The sequence below is a fragment of the Aythya marila genome, assembly GCF_965140915.1.
Source record: "Aythya marila genome assembly, chromosome: 4".
NCBI lineage: Eukaryota > Metazoa > Chordata > Aves > Anseriformes > Anatidae > Aythya > Aythya marila.
The window spans coordinates 24,898,812-24,913,999 of NC_139045.1; the positions used below are offsets into that span (position 1 = coordinate 24,898,812).

The following is a 15,188-nucleotide window of genomic DNA, read 5'->3' on the forward strand; positions in this document are numbered from 1 at the left end:
GAAAACAAGATTACGAATTTGCCTTCAATTCTGTGCAGTCTGTGTTTGAAATGATACTTTCAGATTCCTGTATTTTATCAGTGTCAGTATGCTTAAGAAAAACCTCTAGCTCCCATTTTAACAGCCAGCACATAAGTGACTTCATGTGCAGACTTAAAAGAAAAATGATCTGTTATCATTCGCTGAAAGCACTTCTCTTTCAACCTTGCCTCAGAGTCACTTACCTGATTTCCTCCCATTCTATGGCACGGCCCCAGTTCGACAATGCCACCGTTGGTGTGGCCCATGCTATCAATACAGTAAGCAGTTTCAAAGCCTCTAATCTGGAAAAAAAGGTTGTGCACTTTCAGTTAGTCTCAAGGAAAAATAAGCGTGAAAAGTTCGGAAAATTCCCACTTCTCTTTCAGACCAGAAACAAATATCTGCCAGATGGATACAAAAGAAGTCTGCATATAAAATTTAAAAAATTCTGTTAACTGTTGGAGATGGAGCTCCTAGCTGCCCAGGCTAATCTATGGGCTCTTATAGGAGTTACACTAATGAAACTAGAGTTGCAAAGCTCAATTCCAAACTAACGACACTACAGTGTAGGACTTCCAAGTATTTTAATTTATTCAATCTCCTATTAAAGCACGTTTGGTCTCTCGGATCGTCATAAATAAAGGCAGAGCTTGATGAAGTTGCTCTCATCCTGTGGAAGACGTGAGGAGATAAATCTGATGCCAAGGAGCTGCAGACAGCGGTCATTAAGTACAGGCAGGAGCAGTCCCAGCTGCTCAGCAGTTCATTCTGCAGCAGCAATTACACGGGGAAAGGAAAGATAACGCTGATGAGGGGCAGGCACAGGCACAAGGATAAAGAACACAAGTCCTGCCAGAAAGCATGCCTTCCTTTGCTGCTGATTATCCCATTCTCTTCTCAGAAGGATCAACAAATGGCTTTGAAAAGGCTTTATGGCACAAAATAACTTTCTTGCCAAGCCTATTTTCTTTGCTGGAGCTTCTTTCTCCTTTGTGACTGCAGAAGGAAGCCTGGAGGACTAAGCTTAGCCCAGAGACCTGACTTCCAGACAGTATTAGGGAAGATAAACCCCGCTTTCATTCCTGACGGTTTGGAAATGCAATTAGTGTGATGTTACAAACATATGGCGAAAAAAATATCTCAGATGTTGTAGGATAACTGTCAGCTAGCGAAGAGTTGAAGACAACTTCACAGAAGCCTCTGAACTTCAGTCTTTCCTGTTTCTGCTCTGGAGCTGTTCGCTTTTATCAGGGATGATTTTCCACAAGGTGACCATTATTATTTTATTCTCTTCAGATATTTTCACCCCAGTGAAGAGCAATACATAACAAGCGTTTCTAACCCTTTATGTGAATTCAAAAGCAGGTCTAAAGTTAATGCACTAACCTGATGCTTTGTGTCGGCTTTCAGATAAGAAATAAAAGTGGCATCGTTCACCTGGTCCCCAGATACAAGACTATTTGTACCCTCTTTCCACCATGCACACACTATAAATCACTAATTCCTCAGAGAAGTTAGAGATGACACATTCTTGGTCACATGAATATGCATAGATCTCAACTTTCTAATCTTCTTTTGAAGTTACAAAACCAGGTACATCAGAAAGAAGGTTGTTCAGTTTGGCGGGACCCAGGACTCATCCCCTGCTAGCAAAATAATTTTTTGGCTTTGCCCCTACTATCTTCAAAAGTGAAACTGATAGAAGAGAAAGGGCAAGGCTGGACAATCTCAGAAGGGCCAAAAAATCATTTGAAGCTGGGAAGGAGACCTACAGTAATGGCTCCTCCAAGTGTGGGGTTACAGCCAGAAGGGAAGGGCAGGTTCAGTGAGGTGTCCTGTATCACCTGGTAGCATAACTAAGTGAAATTGCCGCTTTTGATGAATTTTCTCTAAGTGAAAATGCCAAGTTATGTGTAGGCATATCTACACCCTTGATTTAGCAAAGTCATACTCATATACATTAATGCTGGAAACTCCTCTTAAAGAATCATATCAAATCATTACATGCAGACAAGGGATTTACTGAGGCTGTACCAATATGAGTACATCTCAGGCTAGCAAACATAGGCAGAATGTACTCTCTCTGTATTTCACTACCTATTCTTGAAGACTACACCAAAATAAATAAATAAATAAATTTTCACCTATTAATCTTTGCCAATATTCTAGTACAAACGTTTTTTTTTTTTTTTTTTTTCTTTTAAAAATAAATAAATTCCAATTTTGGAGAAAAGAGTTTTAAACATAACTGAGACCATGGATAGATACAAAAATTAATCTTGAAAGAAACATGGATCTAATTTTAAAGAAATCCCAGCTTTTAAAGTAGCATTCTTTTTTTTTTTTTTTTTTCTTCCCCCTTTGGTTATTTCTCTGTAGTCCTCTGGCCAGTATCACTTACATCGGTATAGCAGGAAACAAAGAGCCTGTTCTCAGATTAATGTCAAATAATAATCGTTTCCTTTTTAATTCTGAACTTCAAAAAAAATCCTCAGAAAATAAATACAGGTTATGTGCTTTACATACCTCTCCCCATTCCACGTTTTTAGGCGGTAAGGGATAATACGATGTTATATCATATGCTATTTCTTCCATGAACCACTTAAAGCTTTTGCAGTTGTGATCTTCACGGAATTTTTTCAGCTCAGATATATCTCCATAGGGCAGCGCTTTTGTCTCTGGCCGACTGGCATAAAAGTAATCTTTGTATTCATCCCACCACACTTCTACAACTCTGACATAGTTCTGTGAAGAAGAATGACATTGCTATTATTTCAGTGCATGCACAACAGGTCAGACACAATAACGTGTCAATTTCACAGATTTAAAGATTTCTTCTCTTAAAAACCATAATAGTGTGAAATTATTATATAGCAATGATATTTTGTCATCTTCAGCAGATTATGACACACAGGACTACTATTTTCAAATTAGAGTTTAGGCCAGTAAAATAAACTGGCTTAATGAGAGTACAAAGTCTTCTAAATTTTTTTATTTGCTTGTTTGTTTGTTTGTTTTAAATAAGGACTCTTCAGTAAGTGGTGCAATAAATGTTGCAGTCATTTGCTAAGTACCAGAGCTACAATTCAGAGTTTGCATTCAACTTCTGCAATTTAAATATCCAGAATGATATGCTTTAGTCCACTAAGGGTGGAAAAAAAAAGTCTTAAACAAGCCAGCTATGAAACACCAAGGAGATTTTACATTCCCATGCACCTTAAGTGAAGTATTTCATTGTTGCTTGTTAGGATAGAAGGGTGCCTGAAGAGGGAGAAAGATATTCCTCTATACTACCTCGTACGTAGAAGCTGCTTACTATGTAAGAACATTCAGCAGTGCTTCGTTTCACCCAGTAAGCAGGCAAGTTGACTCATGTAAGGAGTTTAGACATGCAGAAGATATTTTTGATCAGATTTTTCAGATTAGTGGTAGGGTTTTATAATTTCAGAGAGGCTTGCCTGCACTGAAAAATAAGCTATCATTTACAAGCCCCCTTCCCATTGCCCTTTTTCTCTGTCACTATGCCCATCTGTGCTTATTTCCAGCTACGCTCCATAGTACTGTTCCTACTGTTAGCTTGACTAAAATGTTAATCAATTCACCAGAGCCTGGGATAACACCCTTTCAGGCCAGTGGGGGAATGCAAACCCACGATCACCGTGTGGTTGAACATCTTAACTTTAGACACTAAATACCTTTGGATGAAGCGCTCTTTAAATTGCTACTGATAATTTACACAGATTTATTTAAATCTGTTATCTCAAATCAGCAGCAAAATAGTACCTTCAGTGTAGGAGAAGACCCAACGTAGACAGGAGGTGGATTTCCTTGCCAACCCTGGAGACGATAAATGTGTCCAACACGGGAACAGGGGACAAACAACAGTTTTCCCCCACACTGCCAGATCTACAAGTTCAAGCAAAGATGCAGATATTAATATACAGGAATTTAAGATAGATAAATACGTAGAAAATACTTCTGTTACTATACCACCATGTGATACATTTAAATATTTTTTTTACTTCAGACATAAGCATAGACATAATATGTCTGAAATGAAAGGAAATAAAGATGTATTGAGTACATCTTCAACTCCAACATGAAATCACTCAACTGAAGTAATTTTTCAAAAAGCTTTTAAAATAGTTTGTCACCTCATTCCATTGCTATTTTAAAAGAACAGTAATGAATGAGTGAACAAAATATGGAATGGGGTAATTTTTAAAATAACAGAATCAGTATTTTGATTTTATTGGAGCAATTCACATACTGTCACTAAGATGGGTTTTGGTTAGATGCCCATCACAATTAAGATTTCCTTAATAAATACCAGTAGGAGGTAATGATGTATTTGGTAACCGCATTACAACCAAGAACAAACAGATATTTTTTTTCAGTGGTAGTAGCTGAAAATAAAAATGGGGAAAGTGTACTACCATTCTGAAATTCCTTCCCACCCACATGTCCTTAGATAATCCATCTATTTGTGGGAGAAAGAAAACGCACCTAAATAATTTGAATTTAATCGCTTATAGCTTTGACAAGTTTAAAATGTAGCATCAAACCCAAATTCAAACTAACTTTGTGGATATTCCAAAACAGACTGAATTCTAAGTTAAAAAACAGACTTAACATTATTAGGTAAGATGGGCAGAATACTTCCTTCACTGCATGTGTTTTATCATCATATTAATTTTCATAAGAGCTTGATTAAAAAACTGATATGCAAAGCAATTTTATTCGCTATCTAGGAGTCAGCATGCAACACTGATAAATGTTATTTAGTTCTGAAGATTGGTTTTGATCTACATGAAACCAATTTGGAGGTCTCTACATAATCAGCAACAACTATCCACTTCAATTACAAAACTACTGTATGCAATTTCAATCACGATTTAGATCTAAGCAAGACGAGGAATTAGAAGGATAAAGACCCTGTATACGTAACATCCTCAGTCACTGTCTTTTGCATATGGATTTACAGCTGAGCAAGTGCACTCAGAGCTTTCCTCAAAATCATCAACAGCAAGAGTAGCTGGGGAGCTCTGAATGTACTTTTAGTAAATTTCAGCTACGATTTCACAGATCACTGCTGAGGATATTAGATGTCTCCACTTTCGTTTCTTAATTGGGACAGATTCCTGCTGTCTGCCACTTGTGTCATTACGAATACTGATGCTACCAGAAGCTAATGATCATCATCTTACATTTCCTGCTAACTGAAGAGTGTGCATATGCCTGGGATTGAAAATAAGATCTTCTGCAATGATTATGAATTATGCAGTTAGTGCTTCAATCATGAAGATTTCTCTTGTAGAGAAGTTCTTGAAATTTTGAAAAGTGCATGAGACCATTCTTCACCCAGAAAAATGGCAAGGAGGAAGAAACCAGGATAGATTACTTCTGGTAGCATCCTTGTATACTTTACATGCATCTATGCACAAACCAAGTGCTTCTTTTTCTCTTTTGTTAGAAAAAACATTTTTCTATAAACACATACACACCCTGAGAGCACTCAGATTTCCCCCCTCCTCTATCTAATTTGCCAGTCTGGTTTCAGTTTGGATATTCAGGGGAGCATGTGTGATCCCAAACCATTACTGAAATCTAGATTGCTCTGCACTTGGGTCTCTTTGCTAAGCCATCTCTCTGACAGCTCCTGACCCTAAGTTTGCAAGGATGCCAAGAGGAAAGTTTTCAGTATTTAGTGTTACCTTGTAAGAAATTTCAAAATTTTCACCACCCCAGATCTGAAGTCCTGGATCATAGAGACCGAGTTCAAAGAAGAAATCGCGCTCAATGGCAAACAATCCACCAGCCATTGCGGGAGACCTGAAAGAAGAATACAGTGTAATTCCTCCTGCCAAAAGGATTAGATAACATTCAGAGAAAGCACCAATCAAGGAAGCAATTTGCTGTTAACATGTAATAAAGATTAGATTAATGGCAATACACTGAAAAATCTTAAAGCTTTGTCATAAGCTTCCAGTGATTTCCTGAAATGACCTGTGTATATTTTTAGTGAGGTTGCATATCTTTTTTTTTTTTTTTTTTTAATTATACAAAATTTTGGTCAGAGTTATCATTCAGCCAGCCACCATGCTTCTACTAGAAAAATGCTAGGAGTCATTGTGGCAAGACATTTTTCACTGAACAGACATTCAAGTTTCTGATATAAGGGATGAGACCATATAACATACTTAAGTTTATGTTCTGCAGAGCTGCCACATTGAAACTGATGTTTACTTACTGTTAATCAAGCAACAGAGTTTTCCTGGTTAAATGATGGCTTTTTACTTTTTCCCTCTGGCTCTTTTTCTACCTCCATCACGTGAAACACTTTTCATTACCCTCTGTGAAATTTTTAAGAGGGCCTGGATCAAGGCATATTAGGTTTCCATTTTGGTTTCATTTTTTTTATTATTATTATTTTATTTTTTTTTTTAAAAAAAAGGCTTTGTAAATCCCTCTACATATGCCAAAGTTCAATTAACAAGTTTTAATGTGTCAGAAAGATGCTGTGACTAGGACTGGAACATTTGTGCAGAAACTAACCAAAACTTTCTGGCAGCTTGCTTACATGGAAATGGAGAGTAGAATACATTAAGCCATTTCCTGCACACATACCAAGCATTTTCCCCCTAAGGATCAATAAATATAAAAAAACCCTAGTGGATAAACCTGCAGTCCCCACTAGGTTGGGGATTAAAAATGGTGACAAGGAAAAGGTGACATGGGGTGGCCCACAGCACAGCAAACGTAGCTGTCCAGACCACCTGATCAGATGCTGAGTGCCTCCTGAATGCCCCCTTCCTTCCTCTTGTCTGCTTGTGGGATTTTCTTCCAGCCTTGCTGCTGCTCCAGAGGGACTGGAGGGTCAGGAAGCCAGTAAGCACAGCAGGGAGAAACACATGGCATCGCACAGCCCTGTGGCTTGCCTGCACTGCTGGCTTCCCTGAGCACCGTAAAGACCTGGCAAGTGTAGAGAGGCCTCAAATGCTGGAGTAAAGTCTTGGCCTTTAACACACCATCAAGTGTGTTAAAAAACACAGTAAAATCCACATAAGCTCAGTAGTTTATTTTACAAGATAAAAAGGGGTAAGCACAGTATTTTTGAAAGTGGGATTTGGTCCTGGGGCTATTCTCCCCCATTACCAGAAGTCATTTAAGTTGTTTAAGGTGTTGAGGATTTTTTTCATTATTGTTTTGTTTTCTTTTTAAACTAGGCAATCATGTCTACAATTTAAGCAAAGTCATTACTTGGTCTTACATGCCTTGGTTTTTCCGCAACAAAACGCCTAGAGCCCGGCCATAACTGATGCAGGGAACATCTCTTTTTAGAAAAGGCACTGTAACTATCAAAGTATTATTAAAAATAAAGTCATCTTTTAAACCATTCTGAGAACATGTGTTGTGTGTTTCTGGGAACATTTTAAAGGATTTTAAGACCTGTTTGGATGGTAAACACAGAACACAACAGTGATGTTTGAAATAGTTTATCCCCCTCTGAGCGAGTATTAAAGTTCCAATGTGGACAGCCTTGTCAGAAAATGGTATTATTTAGATTGTACACAAAACAGATCAAAGCTTTGTAACTTCCTTGCATGTGTTGCCATTTTAGCAAAGAACAATCATGGGTGAGGAGAGGGAATTACCAACATAAGTTCTTACAGTGCTTAAATCATACATACAAGCAATAGAAGACATTAGATTCTGAAGATGTGAAGATTGTTTTCAAATGTAGTAACACGATTAGTTAAGTGTGAAGGGGAAAGTAATAAAAAACAGCAGAACCGCAGCCTCCCAGTCTTGAAAAGCAATCCAGAAACGTAAGCTAGGGTTTCTAGCCAGTTTCTGTTTGCAGGGAAGAAAACATATACCCCCCTACAAAGCCAAAGAAAAAGGTGGGACTTATGTGAAAATCATTGGAGTTTTCCCAGAAAATAAATTTTGGTTTTCTTCAAGTTATATGTATTAAAGTAAAATCCCCAAGCAAATTCAGACCTTAGAAAATATGTAGCCAAAATTCTTAAATAGTATGCATCTTTGTCAGATGTGATCTATTATGAAGCAAGTGGGAGAAACATGACAAAAGGCATTTTTCTGATGTACATGCATAACCCACGAGCTGTATGCATGCATCAAGCCATGACAGCAACCTACAGATTTTATGCATTACCAGCTGTTACAAATACTCACAGCATGCTCATTATTTCAAATCAGATGATTAAATAAGAGCTTTTGTTTCCAACATTACTTTTCAAAAATACCATAGCTAAATAAAGTTTTCACTGGAAACGAAGTCATACAATCCTTTTTCTCACCAAGCAAAACCATGTTATTCTGATGTACACCCTATTAACCACACAAGAGCAGGAGTGGAGAGGCAGCGGAAGGTAGCAAAACTATTTTAGACAAGTAATCAGTTGCAGCAAACAGGTCTGATTAAACAAAGCAGCTGTCATGGTTAGCAATACGAAGATTTTCAGGCTTAAAAGTACATGCAAGTTTTAGTGGATCAATAGCTACTTAAGAAAAAAGAAACAGGTAAGTGATTTAGTGATTACCGATACGGTTCGGTTTTTGTCTTTCTTTTTTCCTTTTCTCGCTTGGTCAAGGGAACCCTCTTCCATAGCATACTCCAATCCCATGCTCCTCTAGCAAACCCATCTTCGTCACCACCCCCTTGCGGCACAATCTTATAAGTGTTGCCATCTATGACATCTATCAGTGGCACAGTGCATGTGGTTCTGCGGGGCGGCAGATGGTGGCAGGGAGGATGCGGTTATGTGCAGGGACCCGCGTGGGACACGTGTGCCAATCGTGGTTCACGGGAGAAGAGGGAGGAGGGAAGAAGGAAAGGCTTTAGACAGTTATTCATTACAATCCGTGACACGTAAACAGCTTTCTTTACCGATAAGGCTCAGTTTTATGTTTTCGTTTGGACTTTTCCTTGTGGCTTAACGGAATTCGTTTCCATAGCAAACTCCAGTCCCAGGCCCCTCTGGCAAAACCATCTTCATCCCCACCTTGTTGTGGCTCGATGGAATAATCATTCCCATCTATGTAATCTATTAGAGGTACAGTACATGTAGTTCTGAAACGTTTATAGAAGGGAAAGAAAGAGCAAGATACAATTTAAGAAGAGTAAGAGTAATCTGTCTAATCTGAAATTTACACCATCAATTATTAATCTCCTCATCGAGTAGTTTATATGAAAAGTCACTCGTAAACATTATTTGCAAAAGGAGGCCTCATTAGAAAAAAGAGAGAGTCTTTTCTTTATGTTGTTTTAAGACATTCTGGAAGCAGGAAAGTTCAGTCTAAAATGCTAATACATCAATTCATTTACAGTTTTTCCTGCATGTGTTCTTCTTGACATTGGTCTTCTAAGAAAGCATTGCTGGAGGCAACAGAGGAGCCTTTAGAAAGCTAAAACTCTCACAGTATTATTATCTTCTATAATTTCTATTCATATTAGATCTTAGCTGCCAATAAGTACGATAAACATTTTACTAGTGTAAATATGGATGTTCACTCTTCTGCCCAACTGTGCTGCAAATCCAGCCTTTAAGGATAAAAAATATGTTATTGGTGCTCTTTTAGCAATGGCCTGCAAAGAATTTTTCTTTTTTAATTTGCAATGTGCTCCTCATTATGATCTGTCATATACAGCATTTGACAAGGAAAAGACATCATGTTATTCTCCCCAAATTCTCCCAGTGACCAAACTGCAATCTTATTTTCTTCTTAGAGCTCTTCCATCTTTTTAAGACAAATCCCGTATGAGACTGGAAAAACACGTGGGGGAGGCAACAAGCAGCTATAATGCCATGCTCTTCCCTTGGGTGCTGAGGGACCAGCACGCTGTGCCCAGGGGAGAGCGCTTGGATGGAGGCTGCAGAGCTGCCAGCACCTCCTGCATATGCATCCTCTGCAGGCAGTGCCGGAGGAGCCTCTGCAGCTGCCTCCTCCTCCCACCTCTATGGCACGTAAAACAGTAATGCACACTCAGTGGAAGCATGCGAGCGTTTTTAACCTCTATCTAGTTATCAAACTCTTGAGATCACAGGGGCTTTAAGTCCCTGTTAAATCAGAACTCTTACCATTACTGCTCTGACCCCAAATCACGATTTTGTTTATTTATAATAAACACTTTGCTTAATCAGGGTCCTTACTTGGCTACAACAGAACACGTTTGTAACTGTCCCTCAGATCACTGCAAAAGACAAGAGTTGTTTGATATTTAATCTACAACAAGCACAACATTCAGTATACCAATTGAAATAAACTATCTGGAAATTTACTTGGATATTTTCCTTCCTCCTTACGTAGCTTTTTTGCTGGGAGTTGATAAAACCTTGATTCAGCAAATATTGATGTAGCTTGAAATAGATATATATTGATATAGATATACAACTTATTGATTTGAATTTGAAAAGCATGGATTGTTACTCTGACTTTTCCTTCCTAAGAGGCCAGGCACTGGAAATCATAGTAGAACATTACCTGTCCTTGGATATAGGAGCTATAAGTGGCGCATACCAATTAATTCCCACCTCACAATGGGCATCAAGGTAAACCAAAACCTTCAAAAGAGAAAAACAAGGAAGCAGATGTACAGTCACTTTTATCTCTATACAGGGTATCACAAAGATTTAATTAACTTTATTTTACATTGCCATACTTTGATATTAGAGGCAGAAAAATGAAGATTAAAAGGAGTAAAATTAAAAATATATAAGACTTATTTGTGAGCTGGTTCCTACCTGTCCAAGTTTAGCCTTTTGGGCTCCAATGCTTCTAGCTTGGATTAAACCTTCTCTCCTCTCATTTCGAAATACCTTCACCAGGCCGTTCCACTGTTTAATGTAGTCATCTAGTCTTTCCTTTAAGTGTGCTATAAAATAACAAAGAAAAAAATATTTGGGTGAAGTTTAGTAATAATCAGTTTTGTATTCCCAAATCCATCTCTACTTAATACTTACAGACACAGAGGATTTACAGAATCTTGAATTCAACTACTTGTGCTGCTGTTCACAAACACTAAACCTGAAGGGATCAAGCCTTGGAGCTCTCTGGCTTTGTGGCACAAGTTCATCTTTTAAAATCACATTTAAAGAAAAATCAGGTGAAGCTGTCCACACCACAGGGGAGCTGGGTGAAAAATTATCAGTCACTTTAATATATCAAGGAGTGACTTTCAAGTCTTCATGTATATTTCAACCACATAGACCAACAGAGAATTTTCTAAATTTCAGCTTATGACCTTTCCTCACCAGATGTCACATATACAGTAGAAAGCATAACTTTTCAGTTTAACATTTTTCTTCACTGACTTTCTTTTTGACATACAAAACTGTGTGTCAGCCTATGAAATCTGGAAACCTGAGACAAAAGCCCACCATACTCAAGTCATTCCCCTCCCTCATCTAGATCTCTCCCCACTTGTGGTGGTGGTGGTGTTTTCAATTAAAATAATACAAGGAATAATTGGAGGGCCAAAACTGCAGTGGATGAGCTGTAGCTCTTCATACTGATGATCACGCTACAAACCTACAGAATGAAAAAAGTACAGGAACACTTTAGCCAAAGGGACTTGGTCAGTAAAGGGATGAGTTAACAGATAATCAATCAATCAAATTTGGCTATACTTGAATGCTTACAGATCTGGATTTGCACATTGAGCTTTGCCAAACTAATCTGGAAACCACATTCCTACCACACAAATTGAAAGAAGGATGATAGTGTTGCATAGTATTTTCGCACAGCTGATTCTGTTGAGAAAATTCAGAAAGGCAGAAGGGCTGGCAGTCAGGCGCTTGCAGTTTGAGGCTACACTAATTTAACTATTGCTGTTCATTTGAAATCTATTTTTGTACTGAAAGGCTGGAAAGAATGGCCTCCAGCTCCAGGATCTCCCAGAGGGGACCCAAAAGGAGCCACCTAAGCTAGAGCAGAGGCACCCACAGCAGGTCTACACTTGGAGGGTCAGGCAGGTAACATGTCTGGGCTGACCTAAGAGCATGCTGCCATGAAGAATAGCAGGTCTTTCTCCTCCTCTACTGCTTCTGGCTCCTCTGGGAGCATATCCTACACCTAGCACCAGTGCTGAACCTTGGGGCCACACAAGCCATTTGTCTGGCAGAAATCAGCCTGAAAAGTATTTTTTTGCTGGGTAAGGTGGCTCTGTTTTCTGTTTGGGCAAACACCAGACGTGGCATGGCCAGGAGAATGGGAACGTATCCATCAAGGTGCTTCAGCTACAGCATTGTCTGCACCTTGAATTGAAATGACTAGAGTCTGGAGTTTGCTGCACCTTACATTTTAGTACATTTTCTGTTCTTAACAAAAGTATTCAAAAAATGTCAAGTTTAAACAGAAGCTACATATAAATAATTGAAATATGAATGTTTATTTGTTAAAAGTGAAGTTTCCAAACTTTAAAATTCAGCAGTTCTACCAAAGACCAGAAAATATTCCAAACCAGTAATCGTTTAATACTGGTAGAATTCCTCCTCTTCAACTTTATTAAAAAAAAAAAAAAAAAAAAAAAAAAAGGTTTTCTCAAGTGAAAGTTTTATGTAACCTCTTCTCCTTTCCCACACACATTTACAATGTCTTCTGTAAACCCTTGTGCATTAGAAAAACTTTGAGAGTATATAAATATCAAACTAGAGAAAGAACAATTTTATCACTTACGCTCTATAGAATAACATGCCATGTATTATATATAGAATATGTGATATGAAAGCTGTTATATACACTTTTAAAGGCTAAATTCAAGAGAGTTATGAGGTCATCCTGAAATGGTACTATGAGAATCTCTATATCACACCATCATTTATTCTGAAAATACCAAATACATGCTACAGAAGGACTGTCAGGAATGTTTCAGAGTTTTTAAACCCTGAAGTTATTTCCAGCTCTCCTGCCTGTGAATCCAAATGTTTTAGTTATCAAATGTTCAACTATGTAAGGTTCACAGGGAGCTGTAAAAACCTGTAATATTGATTGTGTAAAGCTTTTCTACAGCATAAGTCTCAGGACTTTGCAGTCCATTATCTGAAACTGTGCCTGGGCTAGCAGCAAGTGCTATTTCCCACAGGAAAACTGAATTTTCCCGCTTTCCCATACTATAAGGACTTGGCTTTGCAAGGCTGCGTGACAGTAGCGTATAAAAACCTGATCCTTTTACAGTTAGAAATACTGTTTGGCCAGTATTAAATGTCACTCACCTAAAAGGTGTATTTATGATATCTGTCAACAGCCTCAAAGTATTTTATTTTCTGTTTGAAAACATCTGCTTTACCCCCCTCCCCCCCCCCCCAAAGTACTACAACCACCAATCTGGTCTTCCCTTGTTTGGGTGGTTCTCCCATGTCTCAGTGCATGATTACAGCATGAATCAATGCTTTTAAAAAACACGTCTTTTCTCCAAAAGGCATTAGGCGCTGCAGATTACAACGTAGGGTGGGGAGGAGGAGAGCTCTGTTTTATTTCCTTGGCACATGGATGTCATTTCAAGAACTAGAGAAACAGTACCAGAAGCCCTCCCTCAAGCTCCCAGTGCCCTGTGCTGTAACACTGCTGGTGCAGAGCTCTCAGTTTGAATACGGGTACTCATTCACGCTTCAGTTCCCCCCCTACCCCGTGAGCACTATTAAGCAAGCTAATAAAAACTCTGTTACCTGTCTGTGCTCATTATTTCCCATTTTTGTTATTGTAGGGGATGCTGCATCAGACAGCCATAAAGAAAAAACACATAAATGCAAAATACAGACAAATCCTTTAAACGCTACTGCGAACACTGCCATGTTCGTAGTTACTCTTTTTACGTGCATCGGCTACAAAAGGCAGATGCATCACTGAGATTTTGACCTGCATTCTTCAGAAAGAAATACTGCTGATATGTAAATGTGTAGCTAGTTGCTGCAGACATACCCACAACTGCACTTGCAGAGAGCTGCAGGAAAGCGTACTTTAAGAGCCCTCGCTGCCCTTCCAGACCAGCTGCATTCTCTGCACAGCTAATGCTAGCAGCAAAATAGTTTTGATCTGTACAAGAAACTCTGAAGCAGAGAATATATAGGCAGCAGTGTGGCCACACCAACAGCGTGGTAGCTCTGCAATGATTTTTCAGTTCTAGTACACATGAGTGCAGGGTTTTTCATTGAAAATATCGGAACTAGCATAATTCAATTAGCTTGGCATCATCTTCCTGTTACTGTTCTCTCTGTGTTTGGCAAATAAAAAAAAAGCTGGATCTGAATTCAGCACATCTCTCCGTGCAGCTCAACTGTTTGCAGAAGAGATGACGGAAGGAAGGCAGTGTCAAACAGCAAACAGACTGCTCCCAGCTGACTTTATACAAAGAACTCAAATGAAAATAACATTTTCCAAGTGTTGCAACTGTTTCTCCCTGTAAGGTATGTAAGGAAAGGCAGACAGGAAGCAAGTGGCCTGAAAGCAGGAGGGGAAGGAGAAAGTCCTGAACTTCAATCGGCACCACCTCTGTTCTGGCCGAAGAAGAAAAAGCCCTGAGCAGCTCTGCTATGGGGAAGGGTGTTTGTGTTTTGCAGCTCTCCTAACAACTGGAGATCTCTTTAGGCAGCTTGGCACACTGCGCAGGCTGTACTAGCTCGTGCTTTTCTCTGGGGAGAAAGAAGTAGAGCAAGATTCTCCTCCCTCAGCCACTTTTTTCATCTAGAATGCAATTTGAATTATTGAAATTAAGTTAATTATGTTTACCAAGTAATAGCCTAAAGCACTTTAATGAATTGTTATAGGGAAATAGTGCAGTTGCAGCAAGGTGTTCAGAGTAATTCCAGTCCCTGCTTGTTTTCGAGTCGCTTGCACATGAGAACATTTCATCTTGTGCTTGCTTTACTCAATTTTCTAACCTAAAGTTATTTGGGAAAATGAAGTGTGGGAAAAATGAAGACAAGGGTCTGCTGGTGTTAGTTCTAGGCTAGCTGTATCTGCTAGCCATGCTTATGTGAGCAAAGAGCATAAGTTCTGCGTTCGAAAACAAATTTCTTGAAAAACACTACCTTTATTTAATAATAATCAGGTACTGGAAACTGTAGTACCAGTTATGCCAAACTCATTCTGTAAATTACATATATATAGCATGGAGTCAGCTATGACTCGTGCAACCCAAACAC

The 15,188-nt window shown here is 38.8% G+C and overlaps 1 protein-coding gene across 3 annotated transcripts in view; it reads right to left on the minus strand.

Annotated features, from left to right (window-relative positions):
* GALNT7 (polypeptide N-acetylgalactosaminyltransferase 7) overlaps window positions 1-15,188 on the minus strand; it is a gene marked incomplete at its 5' end in the record, with an annotated part of 70,756 nt that overhangs the window by 6,097 nt on the left and 49,471 nt on the right. The window contains 8 exons of one of the 3 annotated variants that reach the window (XM_082758501.1): window positions 225-323; window positions 2,548-2,766; window positions 3,805-3,927; window positions 5,736-5,853; window positions 8,589-8,771; window positions 8,936-9,118; window positions 10,531-10,610; window positions 10,791-10,921. In XM_082758501.1, the coding sequence (XP_082614627.1) occupies window positions 225-323; window positions 2,548-2,766; window positions 3,805-3,927; window positions 5,736-5,853; window positions 8,589-8,771; window positions 8,936-9,118; window positions 10,531-10,610; window positions 10,791-10,921 (1,136 nt within the window). The remainder of the gene's footprint in view (window positions 1-224; window positions 324-2,547; window positions 2,767-3,804; window positions 3,928-5,735; window positions 5,854-8,588; window positions 8,772-8,935; window positions 9,119-10,530; window positions 10,611-10,790; window positions 10,922-15,188) is intronic. The other 2 variants (XM_082758499.1, XM_082758500.1) reach the window with 2 other exon arrangements.